Here is a 23,350-nt window from a genome sequence, read left to right as displayed (position 1 = left end):
TCAGGGAAAAGCATGGACTATCACTATGGTTCATTTCAGAGAGGCTTCAGGTCTTTTAGGTCAATCATAGGTGAACAATCTTGGACACATTTTTTCCTTGAGCACGCTTCACCATAAAGAAACTGAAATAATGTGATATTAAGAAGAGACTACTGCTAAATGTATGCAAAAAGTTTACTCCCACCTTCTACTATCCATTAGGCAATCTTATATTATTCTCTTATTCCTCTGATGCTTAATTTAGTAAGGTAATTTTTAGAAAATTACAATTCTTTCTTCCCTAGTTATAGATAAAAAACAAGTATCATTTCAGTTACAGGTTGAGTTTAATCAAGCTGAATTTAATCTTTTTCTCTCATTGGGTCTATAAGTTTGAAAGAAAGCAAACAGACTCCCTGCAATGGTTAAAGGCTCCAAAACTGAGACTTCTTCATTCCTACCAAAAAGAAGTATACAGTGACAGTAACCCAGATTCCCCTACACTACCCAATGACTGTGGTATAAACTGCACCATGTGATCAGTATTATTAGATATAATCTAGTATCTTTATATAGTTTTCTGTAAATATATACAAACTTATGTTTTCCTTCATAACAACAGCTTCATTTAGTCATAGATGACCCTTTCCCAAAATAGTCAAGAGGGGCTGACAGCCACTCTGCAAAAAAGACAAGGCAGTACTCAAACACCATGGGATACGGAATCCTGACATTCGGTTCTCTGCTGGATCCTGATCCCAGGAAGAGGACAGAAGGGAAGTAAAAGGCACTACATGGAAAAACTCACAGAAGCACATGAGAAAAACCATTGAGACAGCGTTGAAAAAACACTGAGATCCAGTCTTTAGGCTGATGTAAAAGCCTATTTTGTGGGAGCCTTTACTACATGCATATTTTTACAGATACACAGTTTGATATGGGTGTTGCCCATCATGGAATTTATGGAGATCTATCATGGAATTCAATAAAGATCTTCCTGGATAAAGAAGGACAAACTCATCACTACGCTTCATACATCTCCAGCAGTAAACAGAAAGTCTAAAACTAAAAAAGCGCAAGATAAAAAGATAGCTGAGAGACAAAATGTTTTGTTGACGCTCAAACTACTCCCTCAAGAACTTATGGCTCTTCCTTCCAAGTATCATTTTCTCCACCCACTACACAAGCTGCTCGTGCAAGTACCACACAGCAACGACACACCTTTGGTGACACTGCCACGGGATCAATGCCACCAGAAATCACAGTTCAAAAGACAATTTTCCATCTTGGCTTCCCACACTCCAGCAGAAACTTTTCACACTGATGTATGTGCCAATACACCAATAGAACACAAAAAGCACTTAAACAGATTGGTTTGAAGTACTGTCAGAGGATTTTGGGGCTTTTTAATGTTAATCCATACTAACTGTGAAGACCTGGGACTGCCCACCTTCAAAATAACAGTGAATCTTCACAGAGCCCATCCAAAAGCAGCTGAATTCTCAGTTCATAGCACTTTTTGAACTGTAACCACATCTGACCTAACATACAAATAAAAAAATGCCACCATCTGAAGGCTGAGATCTAGATAACCTTCAGCACCAGGTGATGGCAGCTAATAAACACCACATTGATGTAACCTTTTCAAGCAACAAGCAAGAAAAGAAAGGAGCATCCCATGTGCTCCATTCCAAAGCACTTATCATTTCACCTCTTTTGATAAGCTATGTCTAAGCCAGATAAAGAAATAATCAATAACCTCCTGGTTGCTTCTGCCAGGGAAGGCAAGAACAAGTTGTAAGAGACTTCAGGAGAAAATCCACTGACAAAATTTACCAATGAAGAGAGACCCTGTTCGTTGGTGACTTTGCAGAGCACTGGACCAGCAGCAATGGCACCAGAGCTGTTCTTCACTGCCCCACACCCAGGGAAACCCCTCCAGTGAAGAAAAAACTGTTCTGGCCACACATTTGGCTCAGAGGTGCCACTGAATGACAACCATTTATTTACAGACTCCTCAGCAGAAAACATTTATCTTCCCCAAATACCAGGATGCCCTTTTGCAACATTTCACATCAGTGCCATGAGAAAATATATTTAAATAAACACTTAAAGACTGTGAAAAAATTTTTTTGTATTTACAGTAGCTGCATAAACATTAGGATAGTCAGAGCCAGGCTGCTTAGAATCTAAAGGCACTTTTGAGACAGCCTCCTGAAATTAACAAGATGCAATTGCACTTCCTATTTTTCAGATTTCTTTTCAAAAATAACCATGTAATTGACATTTTCTTTCCCATTTCTGACAGGGCACTTAATCATATCTCCATCTGATACCTCAGATTTCTTATAACATAAAAAAATCAGGCATATAAATCTGTAAAACAAAAAAGCCATGAAAAGTTTATTATCCTAAACAATCTGCTGCAAAGCGCATTTAAAATATTCTATAGACACCTTCATGAACAAGGCATGACTTGACAAGACCTAAAAATCTCTACTACAATGTAGTATAGATATAGTAGTAGTATATACAGCTGATTTTATACTTCCCTTCTAAAATGCACAATTCTTTCATAGATCTGCTTTAAGGAGAGGGCCCTGTGGCTGAGACAGCAGGCAGGTAAGTAACCAAGAGTAAACCTGGAATCTTCCAGGTCAAGGTACTACAAAAGGGATCCCCAAAATTAACAAACCACTCAAATTTATGTTATATAAAAGTACTGACCAAGGATCAGTTTGGAGCGAAATAAATAAATGTCCTAACAAAAGCTGCCAATAAAAGGGATTTTTATTCAGTCTTTTCCAAATGCTAATAACCAAAGCCAACCTGACATAGAAAGTTAGATAAAAGGGTATCTTAATGGCTTGTGAAACTCCAGATATTGAGTTGCCTTTCCAGAAGCAATGGTACCCCCAGGCACTGAGTGCAGCTTTAACAATTCAGCATAAACCCACAGGCACTTCACCTGAGAATCAGTTAAAACTCCATCAAAGAAACCCCAAACTTTCTCAAGCAAAAATATAGAAAACACTGCAATTATGTCTTCCGATAAACTAATGAAAGACCCTCATTTCAAAAATTCATTTCAATCATTCTGCTTTCCTGAAGAAGATGCAATCATCCCAGCAGAAGTGCTGTACTGCATCCTGCCAGTTCCCTACTGTTTGCAAAATTCATTTGCAACTACAATTGATAACAAAAGCATAGAAAAACCAAGTCACAGTGCATGCTAATGGATTTATCAAATATTCTTCGACCAAAAGCTAACCACAATTGCAAAAATTGTCAATGCATAACCAGAATTCTGTTATGCATTCAGATCTTCAGCAAATCCAGGGAAGTTGTGGCTGCCCCCACCCTGGAGGTATTCAAGGCCAGGCTGGATGAGGCTTTGAGCAACCTGGTCTAGCTGAGAGCTGTCCCTGCCCAAGGCAGAAAGGTTGGAGGAAATAATCTCTAAGGTCCCTTCCAATCTAAGCCATTCTGTGATTCTATGAATTGGACTAATGTTCTTGTGCTCCCTCTGTCTTGAACTCATTTAACCCTTTTCCAGGTTTTCTGCTGTCCATCCTGTACCTGACAAAAGGTGAAGCACATTTTATATCCTCAGATTCTTTTTGTAAATTTAAAAAAAGAATTTTTTAAATTAAGAATTTTTTTAGAAAGAATTTCTTTACCAAGAGGGTGATCAGACATTGGAATGGGCTGCTCAGGGAAGTAGTGGATTCTCCATCCCTGGAGACATTTAAAAAGAGCCTGGATGCGGCACTCAGTGCCATGGGCTGGGAACTGCAGCGGGAGTGGATCAAGGGTTGGACTTGATGATCTCTGAGGTCCCTTCCAACCCGGCCAATTCTATGATTCTATGAAAAAAAAAAGCAAGGCTATGATAGGGACAGGACAATGGATAGAAGATAATAGGTATCAGAAGACCATTCAGTCCTATACAGAATCATTCCTAGATGCTTATGCAATAAATAAAAAAATGGTTGTAGAAAGTATACCTGTGACTCAGGAAGCCATTGTGCAGTTAAGACCCACACACAGTTCACAGTGTAGTGACCTGCACACTCCTGAGGTGAGTAATCGCAATATTGGTTTTGGCATAACTCTGTCTTCTTGGAATCCAGTCTCAGTTACAGGGAAAAGTGTTAAATGCCAAGAGAAAAGCATCCTCTCTTGAGAAAACAGGCATAAAATTACAAGACTGCATTGAATCACAGAATGGGTGAGGTTGGAGAGGACCTTGGAAAGTCCACTTGTCCAACCCCCTTCTCAAGTGGGTGCCACCTACAGCCAGGTGACCAGGAACATGTCTAGACAGCTTCTGAGTCTCTCCAAAGATGATGACTCCACAACATGTCTGGACAACCAGGTGCTCAGAGATCCTCAGAGTAACAAAAGTGTTTCCTCATGTTTAGACAGAATCACCTGTGCTTCCTGTCACTGGGCACCACTGACAGGAGAGTCTGTCTCCACCCTTTTCATATTTTCCTGCACTGAGACTGCTGCTTGGGAATTAGTGCTCAGTAAAGCAGTTCAGTTAAATGGGTACAGAACTGCACAGATTCCTTGGCTTTGGGATAAACTCAGCCAGCTCATTGTAACTGAGGAACCTCCCAGTAGCTCCAGACTGAACCTGGTATTGACCCAGGGTGTATTGCCAGTTAGTGGCCTCCAAATGACTTCATGCCACTGATTGTCACCCTTGGACCCATCCATTAAATAAGTTCTCGATCCACCTCACTGTCTGCCCAACCAGCCCATATTTCATCTGTTTCTCGATGCTGATCTTATGGGAGTAAGGCAAAAGCCTTACTCAGTGGGGGTGACATTTGCTTTCCTCCAGTTCTTAAGCACTTTTTCACAATTCCCATGGGCACTCCAAGATCACTGAGAGTGGCACCGCAATGGCTGACCCTCCACATACTTGGATACATCCAAGAAAAGACTTTTATCTGGGAAGAAAAAGAAGAGGTTGCCAAAACACACACAAAAAAATGCCTTTAAAAAGGAGCAGTGGACTCGGGTATCTGCACAACATGAAGCATTTCTTTGGAAAAATGCCGTAAGTATTCCCTGTTTAAACATTAGAGCTGCAGTGTAAGAAAGCACTGATAAACCCTCAAAGACCAATGAGAAACAAACTGCCACATAGGGGGGAAAAAAATAGGAAAAAATCCCAAATTTGTTAGGGTCTGTTTCAGAAAGGCACCAGTTATTACAGTGTACAGACCAACACTAGAGTGCATCAGAGCAGTGTGTTCATCATGCCTGAAGATAAACTGGGAGCACCTGATTCTGTGCACACAGAGAGATCTGAAGAGCAATCAGCTGAACAGAGACAATGTTCTCTCGGCACTCCTGTAAGCACAGAATCTGTAGAATTATTCTCTATCATTATCTATGCATGACACTGCAATATGTTGTACAGAAAAATCAAACAAGCATTCAAATTATGCTGAACTCTGTGTCTCATATGTATGTCTAGCTCCTCGAGAGACCAACATTTCTTTACTATAGGTTGTACTCAATCCCTCATCCTATCCATTGTAATCAAGCAGAGAATAAGGATAAAAGGGCTTCTTCCTCACATACATTCCAAGGCTCCCAGGACCACTGAAAGAAAAAGATTCTATCAGAAGAAAATATCAACAGCCTGCTAAGGGATAACATCCCCTGCTTCCCAGAAAGCACACAACTTTGCAAAGTCTGAAGAGTTGGTGGCAGACTGTAACATAACCCAAGGTGTTCCCCAAATTACCACCCATCTTTACAGCCTGGTAGGGCAAACTCAACAGCACAGACTGAGTCCAGCCCCATCTCACTGAAGCTAAAAGACAGCAAAAGTTTCAGATAATGTCTGCCAGTTCAACACAAACTCCAGAGCACTGATGAGGCATCTGCAATGAACAACCACCCCAGGAAAACATATTCAGTGCCTTTATGCCCTAAATCATGGGTCATATCAGAAGAAAGGTGTGATTCATACTGCCCAAACTGCTGTAAACTGAGAGCACCCCAAGAAATGGACAGAGCAAAAAGTAAGATCTGGTACTGAGACCTAATAATAGAAATGTGAAGATGGGCATCCAGAAGACTGAGAACTGTGAGCAAGTCCTTCTAAACCTTTCAAAAAGCTGAAAAACCCAGACCACATCAAAAGGAATTAGAGACCATCTCAGCATCCCAAGACATGGCACATGACCACAAAGGCCCAGTGAGACAAAACCATGAATAAGGGAAACAAAATAATTAATTTTTTTTTTTAACGGAAGATTTTTCTTCCATGAATTCAAACCTTGACCTAAATAACAAATGCCTGCCATGGAAAAAAACTAAAGATAATATGCTCATTTTTACACAGCTTGAGGTAGGAGAAAAACAAAAGAGAGACAGAAACAGAACATACAACACAGAACATACACTGCAACAACAAAAATGGTTCAGTCTCAAGAATACAACCATCCAATGTGAGAATATCTCGCTGTCAAACATAACAAGTTGTTTGGCCAACACTCAGAAAGAGACATCAGCTAACTGCAGCATAGCAGAAACCTGTGTACACTTTTCAGGTTTATTACATATTTTATTACCATAAACAGAGGCATGGAGCTAGAGACAAAGGCCAGAGGCAATTTCAAAGCTCACGTTTTTAAAGAGGTCACTTGGTTAACAGAAGTCTCCCTTGTAGGCACAGGCTTTAAAGAAGTTAAAACTCAAAAAAGCTTGATAAACGTATTTGTACCCACCCAAATCAGACTTCATAAAAACTTACTAAGACACCATGCAAGTTCTAACCAAATTATGGTGGAATTCAACATAAGTAATTCAATAAACTAAAGATAAACATTTGGAGGTTGTTGCAACAGAGTTCTTACTGTTCTTATACAAAACCTTTTAGAAGAGAAATCCTTTGAAGACATTTTCTAACACAGCTCAAGTCAGAATTAACTTCTGTAAGATATTCACAGCAATGTTCCACAAGCTCCTAAACACATTCTTTACCTTGCAGAATTAATAACCTCATGGTGATACTTATTGCTATTAACTGTCTCACCAAAGAAATTAACACTAGATAAAATCACTCACTTTACTACCACAAAATTATGAAGCAAACATATAATGAAAGCAGGCTCCTAAAAAGCATTTACATTCAGAATTAAAATTGCAACTGTAGCAGCACAAACTTCACCAAATTCCAGGATGACCCATACCTGCAGTGTTTCTTTTTATTCTGAATGTATTACATCTGAAAATATGCAGAGTATGCTTTATTAATATCTAATACTTGCTGAAAGTTAAGTGGAACAGTTCATGGACTGGGAACCCCACTTTGCTACAGAGCTCCCCCACCTGTCTGGGTGGGCTCCTGAAGACTCCGGGTTAGCAAACACAGATCCAGATTGGAAAGGTGTAGAGAGAACCACAGGTCCTCAGGTGTCACCAATAATGAACTGGGAGCTTAAGCCCAGGTGTGCCCACTAATTAGGGCCTGCCCCAGCCGGAAATGGGCGGGGCTGAAGGGCAAGATAAAAGGCATGCTCCCAGAAGCAGAAGGAGTCAGAAGAGAGGAAGATGCCTGAGGAGAGGGACGGTGATAGACCCCCGGAGAAGAACCGAGTCCCCGAGAGAAGGCTCGCCGCAACAGAAAGGACCTCAGAGATCATCAAGACCAACCCTTGATCCACTAGGGATTCTAGATTTCACCTCTAGAAAAAGGGGTAAAAACCTCAGAAGAGGGTCATAGTTCAAAGACTTTGTCACATAGCATCTCATCCTTCAACAACAACAAAAAAAAATATTTTTGTTCAAATCAAGAGTTGCTTGTAGCAAAGAGCTACTAAATATAGTAGCTCTTTGCTACAAGCAACTCTTGATTTGAACACCTGAAAGTCTTCCAAAATAGTCATGGGAATCCTGGAAAGCACAGCTGGGGAGAAGAGAACAAGAAGAAGCAATTCCCATGTGAGGGAACTAATACAGCCTGGATTCAGGGGGAGCTGAACTCACAGCTCATCACAACTGATTTAAAAGATCAGAAATCAGTCTTGAGGTGAAGCATTATGAGCTGCATAATATAAATTCACATAAATATCATGACAAATGACTGAGAAAGTTCACCTATTTTTAAGACAGACAGATACTTCCTTGTAGAAGATTCATTTTCAGTTCCTTAAGTTGCCAAAGGGTTCCCAAGATCTGCCATTCTATGCCAGGTGTCCATCTCAGTGCTGAGCTACTTCAATTTTTTCACTGTACAAAAAACATCATTAAAAAACCTAAGGCTACAAAAAAATACTATACTGGCACTCACTAAAAAAGGCTATTTTTTCTTTAAAATTTTTTATCACTTGCACATTTTAAGGTCCCCATGCATCTTCCTATGAGACAGCAAAATGCATTTCCTGACACATTCGGTTTTTGTCAAGCTGCTTGTACCATTCCTGTTACTGATTTTGCTTTCATAGGTTATAGCTGAATCACCTTCACATCCTGCCTGCACTGACTGCATTCTATGATAATCTTCCCAGGAGCTATGTATCTGCAGCTGTAGACACCTCCAGATGTCCCTAATCCAACCTCCTGCTCACAACAGGTTACTGGGTCTGGTGTAGGCCAGGCTGCTCTGGGCAACCTCTTCCACAGCTTCATTATGCTAATGGCCAGAAAGTTTTCCCTTGTATCCAGAGTCTGAATTTTCACTGCTTCAATTTACCACCACTGCTTTGTGACTGCCAACATTCCTCAGTGAAGAGCCCAACCTCATCTTCTCAGTGACCTGAAATGTGGAAAAGGCCCTTAAGATCATCTAGTCCAACCATTAGCCTAACTCTGCTGGGTCCAGCCATGTCCCTAAGCACCACAGCTACACCTCTTTTACATACCTCCAGGGATGGTAATTCAACCTCCTCCCTGGGAAGGAAGCTTCCTCTAGTGTATGATAAGCCTTCCAGTGAAGAAGTTTCTTCTAATACCCATTAAACCTCCCTTGGTGTAACTTGAGGACATTTCTTCTTGTTCTATCACTTATTATTAGGGAGAAGTGGCCAACACCCACCTCACTACAGCCTCCTGTCAGGTAGTTGTAGAGAGCCTCAGATGCTCTTCAGAAGACTTCTCTTGACTCTTCACCATCTTCCTTGCTCTTCTCTGGACTCTGCCTTTCATCGTGTACCTTTGACAAATCTATGCCAGTTCTTCCAAATCAGCTCCTTCTTCTTATGCACCCATGCCCTTATTTTTTCTTATTTTTATTTTAGGAAGCTAGACACCTCTGGACCTCCTTGGACTGTACTGTTACCTTTTTTGAAGGGTGCATCATATCCCTTCCTCAAGTCATCCTGATCCAAAATGTCTCAAAGATGATGGGGAGGGACCTCAAAGTGATTCACCAGCTCTATCACCATCCTCAGACATTTGGCATGTGGGTTTGTATGATTCAGGTTCTTTCAAAGATCTCCAACTCACTCCTCAGCCACTGCTAGTAGCTACTCTAGTCAAACCTTACCACTAAGCACAGGGACCTGAGAAACCTTGTTGGTGAAGGAAATCCTGCATCTCAGCCCTAGCTACCCATGTCCACTATCACTAAATGGCACATCACATTCAGAAACAAGTCCATATTTTATTTGTCCAGCTTTTTTTTACTAAAGTACTAGAAGAAACTCTTCTTACTCTCTTGACCTCCCTTGCAGCTGTCACCTCTAGACAGTTCTCTTGATGTCACTGGTACATACCAGGACAATGTTTTTAATTTTCTTCTTTGTAGGCTGTCCCAACTTCCCATGCTTGTATATTCCATTTTTGCACTGAAGCTCAGACACCAGGTTGCTAAGTCCAGCTCTGTTTTCCTCAGTATCAGGATGGACCACTGGCACCTAGATTGATTCTCAGTGATACCATGAAGGAAGATATTCACATGAACAGAAAGGTGGAAAAGAAGAGGACCAACCAGTCTTAACTGAAGAAGGAACTGTCATGTGGGACACAACTGATACAGCTGAAACTGTGAAAAGGATCTTGAACGTGGGATACAAACTAGGTCTAAGACTTAGGGTGAGAAAATCAGAACAAAAGAAGAAAAGAAATTCAGATGTGAGACCAGCTAGGCAGGAAGACCAGAATGAAGTACAATATTGAAGCTGCAGAACGTCAGGACAGGAGCCAGTGCAAATAGAGAACAGAAAGGACAGATCCTAGGATTGCCAGGGAACTGGGTCTGAAGCTGAGGATACTGGAAGAAAGCCTGAGACCAGCAGACAGGAGTACAAATAGCTGGATAGGATTCAAACAGGGAAAGAACACTGGGTTAAACAATTTATTAATTAGAATCTCCCTGCACAACTGTTCTGGACCTCAGATAAGAGGCTCATTAGTAACAAATAAAATGTTTAATTGGAAAAACAGGATTAAGCTAAAAAAATTCAGAATAGGGAAAAGAAGATTGGACAGAAGGGTGGTTGAGTAGCTATCAGAAAGGAATAAATAGAAAAATCAGCATCCACCAGGATATACTTATTTGCAGAGCCTGGAAAAGAACCCAAGACCTGAGTTCATTCACTACTTTGAAAAACTTAAAAATCTCAGAAAAATCATTCAGAGACCATATTGTTTGGACTACAACTAGATTACAAATGACTAGTACCACATTCTCTGCTTGCTCAAGTAGCAGACGTCTCATGGCAAAATATCCACATTTCAGCCCTTCTGGAGGCTTACATGCTGTAATGCAACCCCACATGATAGGTTTCTTCCTGTACCTCAGGGTTGCTGTCTTTTTTATTTCTAGCATGTTGGACATTTTGATTATATGCAAAGAATTTTTTTTAACAGATGAGTATCAAAACCCTAACCCTCAGTTTAAAAGAAAAACATGTTGTATTCATGTCACAAAAATTGAAGATTCTTTAAACTTGTTCTCTGTGCCTCTGTGTGCAAACTACTTGTACAAAGTGTTAAAAAATAATTTAAGTATTATATAAAGAGCCTTGCCACAGAGTGCAAATGTTGACAAGTGTGCTCTTAATAAGGTAGGTATTGCAGGAAAAGAGAGGGAATTAATACTGTCTTCTTCTGGTTTGTCTGGCACTTGCAAGCAAATCATCTTAAAAAAAAAAAAAACCACCACAGTTTCAATGGGTAATCCACACTTCCCCAAAATTTTGGACTTAGTATCTTGGAGTTCATGTTGCAGCAGGGAAAATTATTTTTCCTTGTAGTTTAAATCAACAGACACCATACTACAAATGAGACAGTGAGGTTTTTAGCATAGGCATTCATGTATCTAAGCTAAGATGTGGTTAAGACTAATGAAGAAGAGCCAGGGGAGACAGACCCTTATGAGAGAATATTTTAGAACATGAAAATCTTCAAAATACTGATAGATTGTTTTGAAAAACCCTGCCATAAAGGCCCTGCCTTGGATATGCAACACAAAGGGACACACAACACATCTCCAGAGACTTCTGTGAGTGAAACATGCAGACACTGGAGACTGAAAGTAATGAAACAGCAAAAGAGGAAGACAAGAAGGTACAGTAGGAACAGCACAAAATAAACAGGGAGGCCACATGTTATTTGATACCAAGAAATGAGATTCAATATTGCTCACTGCTACAGCCTAGGCTATTCACTGAAACAAACACTGTAAGGAAAAGTGTAACACTTGACCATGTATTCACAGGCCAAATTACAGGTCTTACAAGAACCCTTAATCCTGACATTTTGTGACTTTTAACAGCTTGATCCTGCGACTTCAAAGACCTTTGAAGATATTTTTTGTTGCATTGTAGTGAAACATACACACAATTTCCTTCAAATACACACATCTGTTCACTTGCAGATTACACTCATCATACAAAAGAAATGCATATTAATGCAATCATACATAGTATGCATCATCTACATTTGCTTTCCTTACTGTATTACAAGCTTATTCTATGACCAAACAGCAAGCTTTTGAATGAGCCTGAGAAAAAATCATCACATTTTGCTTTGACACTAGCTCCCCCTCCAGTCCAGCCTAAAATTATAGTAATTTTTATTTTAAATTCTGACTCTGCAACAAGGTTTAAATACTCAAGTCCACGTGTTCTCTATCCTCTTAAGAGTCAACAAACAGACAGATCAAATAATGCATATGTAAAATTACTGTTTATTACTTTTTACTGTACATAAATTCCAAGACTGGAAAAATAAGTTTGGTTTAGAACAGATCTGACAGATAAAGCAACAATTCCATAGAGCTGCAGAGACAGGAATGGACCAAAAATACTTTTTTTTAGATTAATCTTATGAATGGTCTGCAATATTTATAATATATAAACATTACACTATACAATCAAGACTCTGCTTGCAGTCCCAACAAAGTAATAATCAGCCACAGCTCCCAAAACAAATGGAAACCTCTGCATGTTTTAATACCACCTTTACTGATTCACTTTGAGGTGAATTAGCTCTATTTCTACTCCAGCAGGCACAGCTAACTTTTTTTTTCTTGTTATAATATTAGCTAGAATCAGTACCTTTTCAGTTGCTCCACTCATGAAAATGCCAAAATTTTAACACAGACACCAGAATAAACAAGAAAAGAAAGCCACAGATTCCAATGTGACACTCTGTATTCTCTGTTGTCAAGTGTCCTGGTAGCTAAATCACTAAGAGAGTGAATTTGCATGAATCAACACTCGAGGTTGATTCCTACCCTTCCTTCATTGCCAAGTTGCCTGCTCAGAAAATATGAATAATTAGTTACACTTTCAACATGGAAAAAAAGATAGTCTCATTCTGTGTTGTTGGGAAAATATGCAAAGTTTGCAATATGCTAGTTTGCCAGTTTAAGGTATGGATGAAACCCTAAGAAGTATCAGTAAAAATTTGGCAGTAAGCATACCCATAATAACCAGAGAAACATGTAACTGGAAACACATCAAAGCATAGTCACCAACTGGTAACAACTAGCTTGCTTTAATAATGGAAGGGATTGTAACAGCGCCTTCTGAAAAACACCCCAAGCAGCAGCACAGGCAATGTTGGACATTCAGCTTCTTTTGCAGTTCAGACTTTCCTAAAGTTTTTGACCATTTACAGTGGAGGAAGACTTAAAAAAACTCAAATAATCTTTTCATGCCTAAATACTCTCTCTCCACTCTTTAGTCCATCAGCTTTCAATTAATGCCTAGTTACTAAAACCCTGCATTTTCAGGTAGAGAGATGGCATGCATACAGATGCATAAACGTACATGTCTGATGCCTGTGTTTCAGTAGACACACACACAAAAAAAGCACTAAGTGCTAATATAAGATCACAAAGTGAATAATGCTCTGAACACATGGTTGTTTTCCACAGTACGTGGATTACAGTGTGCTGACCACATCACACTGCCGTACATGGTACCATCTGTGCACTGAGGACACAAGGACAGGTACTGCTCCAACTAACTCACAATCTTTCAACAAGCTTTGGCAGTTCGTGTCCGTGCCCACAGGCTTTTGGGGACAACCTGGACCAGAGCATGAGTCTCTCCACCTATTCTCACACGCTGTTAGTTTCCTTCTGAAGGCAGAGGCTGATAGCCTGGGTCTCTGGAGAGCATCTGGAACACAGTGGGTACACAAGACCGGAGCATACACTGAACACCAACTTGACTAGAGGAATAATCACTGGATCCTTATCAGCAACAAAACCCAAGACCAAAGCGGTTAAACGTGCTGAGATACGGCAAAGGTCGCCTCGGGAAGAGCCCCAGGCAGCAAGCGATGGCTCCGCACCCTTCCGAGCCAAGCACTTCCTCGAGCTGCCAGGCGGCCCTCGAGGGTAAGGTGCGTCCATAAACCCCACGTTTCCCCTTTATTGCTGTGCCAAAACCAGGCGTCCCCTAGGACACCCGCAGTTCCTGGGATAAGGAAAGTTGGAGGCCGCGAACCACGGGACGGCGGCAGCCGCCATCCCCCTCGGCGGGAACCCCGCTGCAACACCGCCGGCTCTCGCTCGCCCACCCCTCGCTCCTCGGCCCGGCCCTTCCCCACAACGATGCCCCAGCCACCCGCCAAGCCCCGGCCTGCCCTTTTCCCCCCGCAGGCTCTCCGGGAGGCTTCAGACCCCACCGGCGCCCCTCAGGTAAGGGAGCCCGAGGGAACCCCGGCATAGGTCGGAGGGCGGCCCCCTCCCCGCCATCACCCCCCCGGCGGCGGCGGTTGCTGAGCAGCGCCGGAGCGGCAGCAGCGGCGGCGGCAGCAGCAGCAGGCCCGGGGGAAGGATGTGGAGCGCCAGCTGGAGCAGCCCGGTTCTCGGCTCGGTAAGCGCTTCCCCGCCGCCGCGGCTCCCGCTCAGACCCCGCATCCCCTTACCCGAGTGCCGGCGCCGCTGGCGGGGCCCACGATGCGGTCGCTGAGGGTGCCGGGCGCGGGGAGAGGCCGGGGCGAACGGGTGGAGGGAGGTAGAGGGGCCGGAGGGGGGGGGGGGGGGAAGCTGAGGGATGGGGGGCAGTCACGGGGCGGCGAGGAGACGGAAGCGGGAACCCGCCGCCGCTTAACGGAGCCGCCGGCCGGCTGAGGAGACGGAACGGGCTGCGCCGGGAGAGCAGCTGACAGCCGGGACCCGACGGGCGCTCCGGGGAGGGAGGGAGCGGAGCTGAAGGGAGGGAAGGAGCTGAGGGGAGGGAGCGGAGCCGAGGGGAGGGAGCGGAGCGGCGGGTGCGCGCCTGGCGGGTGTCGATGCGGCCTATGGGAGCGCGAGAGCCGGGAGCGAGCCCGGCGCTGCCCCAGCCGCTCCGTCACACGGCGCGGGGCGCGCATGCGCCTGGAGGTAGGGGGGGGACGACATACGACACCCACACCCCCCCCATAGCCTCGCACACGCACAGCTCAGGACACGCACACTCTGCTGGGCGCGGGTCCGCAGGGCGGTAGCGAGGTCCTGAGGGGTGGGGCAGTGCGGGGCGGGAGGCGCGGTCTTCGCCCCGGCGAGGGGAGACTTGGACGGCGCCATCCTTCTTGCCAAGGAGATCCGAGGGGCGCGGGGAGCGGCTGAGAGGGGTCAGGCCCTCCGGGGTCTCACTGTCCATTCCCTCCGGAGTCACAGCATCCATCCCCTCCGGGGTCTCACCGTCCATCCTCTCTGGGGTTAGGGTCACACCATCCATCCCCTCCGGGGCCAGGTCCCTTTGGCCGGGCTGTATCTGCACCGAGCAGCTCTCTGCCTGGCGGGGCTGTTGCAGCTTCGTGTTGAGGGAGATGCTCAATATGGTTTCCTTTATTATTTCTATATTTTCAGTATGAAGATCCTTCCGAAGGATCTAAATCTCAGCAGATTCTGTAATAAGTGAGTGACAGGAATGCTGGGTTAGAGCAGGGCATGGGGCCTGAGCACTGCTGGCTGCTGCTTCAGCACACAGGACTTGTTCTGTGGCTTACCAAATGGTTCCTGAAAATGCACATAAACACAAGTGAACTTGGGTACACGCAGGATTTCAGGGCTTTTAATGTGACTCTAATTCCCTAAGCGTTCAGATGGGAAAGCTGGACACAGCTTTCAGAGTTTGTAATGTGTGCTGTCAATGCTTCAGTGTTCCTGGGAGATAAAATGGCAGAAGTGGGAAGGTGGTGTGTGAGCTGGTGACCCCAGGAGGAGTTATCTTCTTGTATCCTGTGATTTGTGTAAAGGAAAAGCTGGTAGGGATGGATTTTTTGTAACATTCTTAGACCCCTTCCCAGTCTCAGAAGAGCTGTCCCACATACCAGGGCTCTGTCGTGTATTTGTTCACACTTGTCTTCTTCAGCTTGTTCCACAATTCCTTTTTTTAAATTTTTTTTCATTTGACCCCAGAACTAGAAAACATTGAAAATGTGATAGTAAGGTCTGTGGAAGTGTCTCTTGATGTTTCTCTTTTGATTCCAGATGTTATAGGTGATACCTTCTAATGTGGAGCTTGGGACACAGCTGCTGCAAACATGGGCTAGGACACAGAAAGAAGAAAGATAATATTCTGTGCCCAAAGCAACCTGCCAGAGAGATCTGGAAATGCAAAAATAATACATCTGTTTTCCCTAAGGTTTTAACTGACAACACCAGAGATCAGATTAGGAACAAATTTTAAACAGATTGCCAATGGCTGTCAACTATTGAGTACCTGCTGGTAGCCCCTATTAGCGTGATAGTTGTTATAATTACCAACAATTATAACACAGTCATGCCTACAAACTTAGGCAAGGACTTCAATCCCAAAACCCACTGTGTTAGGTACAGTGTTTGCACAGGTAAAAGAACAAAACTGTTGTTGTTTCAAAAGAGCTTAAAGATGTGTGATATAAATTCCAGTACATATACTGATACAAATTTCTGATATAAATTCCACTAGTAAAATTCCCCCATCCCTGGAATGATTCACATTAAGATGGGGGTTTTAGCAACCTGATCCAAATGAAGAGGTCCCTGCTCTGCAGGAGGGCTGGACTAGATGATTTTTAAGGGTCCTATCCAACCCAAACCATTCCATGATTCTAGGCTACATCATGATGATCCAGCAACTAAGGCACAGCTTCCCAAATGCCACATTTAACTCCATGTTGCTTTTGCTTGCAGAATCACACCTACAGGAAGATTCTGAAACAAAGTAAATTTGTCCAAGGAGATACCTGAAAACTGAAGAGCTTCCTCCAGTAGGTTTTTGCTGTCTAGTGAGAAAATACTGATTTATAGACATAAATATGGCTACTAACCCACAAAATATTACTTTCAGTGCAGACAGTTCTGAAATACAACATCTGCAAAATGGACACAAATCAGGACAAAAAACAATGGGTTATGTCATAGAATCATAGAATAGCTTATCTGCTTGTGGTGAGTTCAGCTGTACTTGCTATAGTGTGAAATTAAATGCATTCACTGCATGAAATTAATGCAATGAGGATACTACTGCTGGTTTATTTGCTTTCAAGTGTGTGGCATTCTGTGCTACCAGTATATTATCTTAAACCAAAAAGGCCAATATTGACCAATTGACCTGGTATCCACTGCAGATACAAGTGGATGAGATGTGATCAATCTGCAGGTAACTTGTACAGTTGTGAGTTATTTTTATTTGTATTTTAGCTCTATCCATGCTATGGCAGCTACTGCTATCAGCCTCATTTTTATTTTGAGGAACTGGTGACCTGAGCACTGCTCTGCCATATCATGATGAGAGTAACAAAATTAAATTACTAGTGAGAGAGATATGAAAAGCTGCTGAGGTGAGTGCTCTTATAGAGTGCTAACTTTTCACAAATGCTAAATGCAGCAGGTACATACCTCTAGAAGTACATTTCCCAAACCCGACCAAAAGGCCAATAGCTAATTTTTTAAAAGCTCATTGTGAACTCTAGAAACCACTTGTGACTTCAACAACAGTTCCATCAGGTAGCCAAGGATCAGAGCCTTGGTTTGTGGGCACTCTGAAACTCTTTGAGTTTACACAGGAACAGGGGTCATTTTTTTATTCCTACCATTGGGAAACAGATCATGTTAAACAGTTCTGCAGTTTTAAGGTGGAGGCTTCTGGTTCTAGTCATCCAGTGCACATTTTCTAGTGCTGATCTCACAGCCCTGATGTGTTGCTCTTAGCTGATCCAGATTGAAAGTCTGCTTGAGTCAGGTAATTCTCTGATTTGGCAAGAAGGTGTAAGCACTTTTACATAGCAGGTGGAATCTCAGCAGGGCAACTCTGGTTTCACTTTGATGAAACATCCTGCCACCTGTCTCAGAAGTTGCTCTCAGTAGCAACTTGAGTTAAAATGCACTGCAAGGATGTTTTAACATTGCCCCTCAAATACATGAACACACACTCGAGTCCATGTTTAACCCTCAGAGAATACAGAATTCTACTTTTGTGAAATGTTTCTTTATGCAATCTTAGCTGTCTCCTGTTCTTCACAAGCTCCAAACCACAATGTCATAAAGATGTCTTAGCGGATACCACCAACTCCTATAAAAATACTTGACTTCTTAAATCCTTATTCCTTGGAGTTTTATGGCCTCAGAAACTTTAGAAACAATTCAGTTTTTAGCTGTTAAAGCAGTAGAAGTAAACTTAAAAGAAGACTCACCAGAGGTTGAAACCATTTTACAAAATATTTCTGTAATTGATTTGAGAATTTTTTTAAAGAAACAGTTATAGGTTTTGGTTACCTAAGGTTTTCTGAACCTATTTATTGCAGTGTAACTGAACCTTGCAAATACTTCACTTATTAAGATGTCCAGTTCTACATTTGACACCAGAGTTACACCACACACTCATCTGTATTACTCCACATGCAGCTTGGGCTTGTAAACTGCCTTATTGCATGCCAGCTACTCCATTGTCTTGGTTTGGGCAGGATAAAGATAATTTTCTGTCTTGTACTTTTGCTTCCAGCTAAGTCTCTGATAAGTCTCTAATAAAAATTACCTTTATCCTGGCCCAAACCAGGACATCCATATTAGCTGTTTCAGCTCACTATAAAACAGTGGGCTGTACCACCACAGCCAGAACAGGACAGGGTTACAGGCATGTTTTCCTGTGCTGGCCACAAAGAATAATTTAATTTCTAGCATAATTTATCCAAGCTTTATTTTCTCATATGAAGTAGGAACAGCTCTAGATCCAGTGCAGAAATTACATGTGAAAAAATGGAATTGAGGTAGGAAGGTTTTAGGCCTTTGTCCTGCTTCAATAAGGACAATTTGTATTGGGGAGAAGGATGAACTGAGAAAGAATATAGAGACCTAAATCAGTTCATTTATCTTCCCTTTTGAAGTCAGGTTGTTACTGAGCACCCAGATGCTGTGCCAGTCTGGCAAACTGTTATGCTTTTGCCTGCAGAAATATAACCAGAATGTAAGAATCAAAGAAAACTTGTCACTAGGGTTAAAGGAAAATCAAGCCACAATCAGCTGGAGGATTACAGAAACTGGCAATATTAAATTTAACTTTTAAAAAAATCCCTAAGAATGTTGTCTATCATTTAATATGTAACCAGATTTCTCAGATTCTAAAGAGCATTTTAATGGGCCCCTGAAATATTTCTTTTCTAGCCCTTGGAATTTCCCTTCTTTTTCCACTGGTTTGAAATCTGAGCTTGCACTTAGTAAGCCTCAGTTTCAGGTAAAACAGAATTTGAAGTAATTTAAAAAACATGAATTGGTAATGCTGTAGGAACATTTTTTTAGAACATTTCAACTAAGACATCTGTATCCACTAAAGAATATCATCAAAACATGTATTTTTCATTTCCCAGGAAATGCCAGTAGGCACAGCCACTCATTGAGGTAATGGATATTCCTCTGTGGGGAAAAAAAAAAACAACCAACAAAGAAAATCCCAACAAACAAAAACCCCAAACCCAAAAAAATGTGAATTACTGAGAGATATTGCTGTTAAAATGTGAGATAGTGCTTCAGCATAACATACAGAAGTGCTTGCAGCTGTGGAGCAACTCAACAATCTTTTCTCTCATTTATCAAAACACTTTCTGTTTCCAGCTTAAAGCTAGTGAAACCATAACAAATATTGCACAAGAACTGTTTATATATACCCAAAGCATTTGAATAAAGTGTTTATATAAATCCGTGTAGATTTACTCTTTCTTGACACTTCCACTTTTACAATGCTTCACTTGGAGTCCTGGTGGGGTTTGATGTTTCACACTTTTTTTTTTTTTCTGTCCACACACTGATTTTATAGCAAGCAGAAACTCAAAGGTTGAAAGGATCGAAGTGCAAACACTATTAAAGTGTGCTGGACAGCTCAAGTCATCAAAAAATCATATTGTGGATGTTCAATAAACCTCAGGGATGCCTGTGGTTATGTGGAAAATACTGCTGCACTCTTTGGGGTGAATGAAGCAGGGAGCTTCCCTCTCACAGCAGCAGCCCCTGCACCTGAACAGAGGGGATTCCCACACAGGATTGGAAGGAGAGTCTTGGAAATACAAAAACAAAGGGAGCTTCTCCATGTATGTACTGTAAAATTGAGGCACAAGTAATACAGCTGTATCAACACAATTATTAAGGAAAATAGAAATTATCAGGAAAAAAAAAAAAAAAAAAAAAAGTTTTGGCTCAGCAAATACTCTACACCATAAATCTGCTTCAGGATTAAAATCCAACAATGTGCAACTTGCATTCTAAGCTGGGCTGGGAACAGTATGGACACTGCCACCTGAACCAGCCCAGCACTTCCCACTTGAAGCACTTCCCATTTCAGTTCCCTGTAGCACAAGTGCCTGATGTCACAAACTCCCACCCTTGGGTCCAGCATTTCCAGAGCTCTGCCCCTTCTCTTTCAAGTGCCTTGGAGTAAGAGTTTCCAGTGTGTTAGGATTACTCTAGTGACAAGAATGTGCCTTGAGCTTTTCATCTAAAAACCTACTTGTATTTAGGCAGGAGGAAGGGGAGTGTAAGAACCACGTTTTTCACACCCTCAGAACCGTCATGCAAACAAATTGAGCTTTGTAACCATGTTTTCCAACCAGATTTCCTGAAGATGCTGATTGTCCAGTTCTGGGCCCCTCAGTTTAGGAAGGATATCGAGGTCCTGGAGCAGGTCCAAAGGAGGCAACTGGGCTGGTGAAGGGACTCGAGCACAGATCCTATGACGAGAGGCTGAGGGAGCTGGGGGTGTTCAGGCTGGAGAAGAGGAGGCTCAGGGGAGACCTCATCACTCTCTACAACTCCCTGAAAGGAGGTTGGAGCCAGGGGGGGGTTGGGCTCTTTTCCCAGGCAACTCTCAGCAAGACAAGGGGGCACAAGAGGTCTCAAGTTGTGCCAGGGGAGGGTTAGGTTGGACATTAGAAAGAATTTCTTTACGGAGAGGGTGATCAGACACTGGAATGGGCTGCCCAGGGAAGAGGTGGATTCTCCATCCCTGGAGATATTTAAAAAGAGCCTGGATGTGGCACTCAGTGCCATGGGCTGGGAACTGCAGCGGGAGTGGATCAAGGGTTGGACTTGATGATCTCTGAGGTCCCTTCCAACCCAGCCAGTTCTATGATTCTATGATTCTATTGCCTATGATCCACCCTTTCAGCAGGACCTGATCTGAAGCTGAATTGCTGGTCTAGGTGCATGAGGAGACTAAAAGAAGGAAGTTTTCTCTCACACTTTAGGTGGTCTCCATGCATCTCTTTCTTCTGGAAAACCTAACACATCCTTATAGGAATGATGACAAACTCACCATCTTACCACTGAGACAAGGAGAGGCAGCATTTCTAAAGCTGAGCAGTGACTGTAAACATCTAAATCTGTTAATGTGGGATTACTCAGATGTTAATTGCTACTGTATTTGGAGGTTTCCTTGTTCAGATTTATTTTATAATAACTGCATGGTGCTCAAAAGACTTCTGGCATCTATATTATTTGCAGAGTACATTAAAGTTGTATTAATTCTCTCTTTCAGATACCCTCCATGAAGGAGATGTGCTTGCTCATCATCAACACGTTCTTGCAAGACAATTTCCTAGCTATGCTCAGCTCCTGTTTCTACCACCACAGGGAAGGGGGGAAGCTGTGATTATTACTGAATGCTTAACCATGCAACAATGTTCCTTCTGAGTGATTGTTTGGTGGAATACACCCTCCAGCAAATAAAGAAATCCATGGAAGTGTCAGTGTGTCTGGACACCAGCTCGCTCTTTTCCTTCAAATCGAATCTGGCACTTGAATTTGGGATTCTGGCTAACTTCCAGTGATTTATTCCAGGCTGATGATTTGTTCTCACATTGGTTTAGACATTAAGGATTCCTATTTGCTAATTTGCTTCCTTGGTCCAATCAAGTTCCCTAGGGCAATGAATTCGTGTAAATAAATTTATCATTTCTTGTAGGATTTTCAATACAGAAACTTTAACAATAGCCTTATCAGATAATTTCTAAGTATTTATGTCCACTGGTGAGCAAGAACTTATCAGACAGGCCCATCTGTAGGCACACAGGGGTGTGGTGGCTCCACGAAGTTCCCAAACAATGGTTTTCCTGGGAAGGTAAACTCACTTTCAAGAACAGCCTGGTCTGGATTACAGCCTGAAATAGAGATCTGGAGCATTTTATCTGGGCCTCATGTGGAAAATGCTGTTGCCTTTTCAATGAGTGATCCCAGCTGTCCTTTTCCTCAGCATTGTCTTTGCAATTGGTTGATACTCACACTTCTAAGGGACGATCAGCTCATAAAAAAAATTGTCAGAAAGAGTCTCTAGCAGAAGCACAGTATGTCACATCTTAGAGGATGCTGAGTTCTGGACACAAATACTTCAGTAAACCAAAACCAGGCAAGACAAACACATTTTATTCCATTAAACTTTCATGAAGATTAGTTCTTATATTTTGCTTTTGACTAACTTATTTGCTGCAGTTGAAGTAGTTCTTAAATTTCCTAAGGACATTTCATTGTTATTGTTTCTGCCAGTATGTGGCACAAATAGAAAAACAGTAATAAGGGAGCAAAACCAATTTATCAGTACCTTTTACTTATCAGCCCATTCTCAAATCACATGTGCCGCATGTAACCTGAACAACCAGTTTTTCCCTCCATTAGCAAGTACATTAAGAAAAAGGATCTACCCCCTAGCAAGTGCCAGGTAAAGCAGATCCCAAATCCTACCTGGAAATTTAAAAGTTATTTTCAGGCCTTCAGTTGAATTCAGTTTTTAGCAGCATCAGCACAAAGACTGTGACTAACAAACAAGTGTAAATCATGACTTGGTATCTCAGGGAATAAAATAACCTGTCTGCAATCAAAAAGTATCTCCCAGGTGGGAAATGCAGCCTCCACTTCCAGCAGCAGGAACTAGAACATGCAGTGGAGGTAAAACATCTACTTACAGCTCTAGAAATGGGTTTGGCTCCAGTGGCAGATGTATTTGGGTCTTTTTTTCTTACTTTCTGAATTCCAGTATCCTTGGAAAAACCTCCAGCTGGTTCACAACATAGCAGGCTCTTTTCTGAGAAGGAAGGGCAGCTGTGAGTGTGCTGCTTTGGTGTGTCCCTCTGCTGGGACTCTGCCAAATGACAAAGTTTCTTCAAGGATTTGCTCCTGACATCCACATTCCCACTGGGTGGGAGCTCCCTTGGTGTTCCCCTGTAACCAGGGAACTGTCAGCCAGTGGCAGAAACCAAGTTTTTGTCCATGACACTCACAGTCACTGCACTGTTACCAGATTTCAGAACTGACTGTCCTATTTCTTCATTTTGTCTGGTTTCTTTTGATAATGAATTACTTGCCACCTTAAAAGAAGCAAAATAAGAGTCAATATAGATAGAAAAGCCAAATTATCCAGACTTCTTTAGCAGTTTTGAAAATCTTGATGTGGCATAATTTGAAAGTGACTTCCAGCATTAACTTTTCCCATTAATT

At 42.3% G+C, this 23,350-nt stretch overlaps 1 protein-coding gene and 1 long non-coding RNA gene across 2 annotated transcripts; one reads left to right on the top strand and one right to left on the bottom strand.

Annotated features, from left to right (window-relative positions):
- Positions 1 to 12,119: 12,119 nt before the first annotated feature.
- Positions 12,120 to 14,796, bottom strand: LOC139796634 (uncharacterized). Its single transcript, XM_071744990.1, has 2 exons — positions 14,335 to 14,796; positions 12,120 to 13,580 (listed from the first exon to the last, which is right to left on the bottom strand). The coding sequence occupies exons 1-2, from the start codon at positions 14,779 to 14,781 to the stop codon at positions 13,530 to 13,532; spliced, it is 498 nt and encodes a 165-aa protein (XP_071601091.1). The 5' UTR covers positions 14,782 to 14,796; the 3' UTR covers positions 12,120 to 13,529.
- Positions 13,571 to 21,609, top strand: LOC139796638 (uncharacterized). Its single transcript, XR_011726076.1, has 2 exons — positions 13,571 to 14,104; positions 21,399 to 21,609. It is a non-coding gene; the product is annotated as an uncharacterized lncRNA (long non-coding RNA).
- Positions 21,610 to 23,350: the final 1,741 nt, after the last annotated feature.

This window comes from Heliangelus exortis, chromosome 5, assembly GCF_036169615.1.
Source record: "Heliangelus exortis chromosome 5, bHelExo1.hap1, whole genome shotgun sequence".
Classification (NCBI taxonomy): domain Eukaryota; kingdom Metazoa; phylum Chordata; class Aves; order Apodiformes; family Trochilidae; genus Heliangelus; species Heliangelus exortis.
Note: the sequence above shows the minus strand (reverse complement) of the source record. Positions and strands in the feature narration are given on the sequence as shown.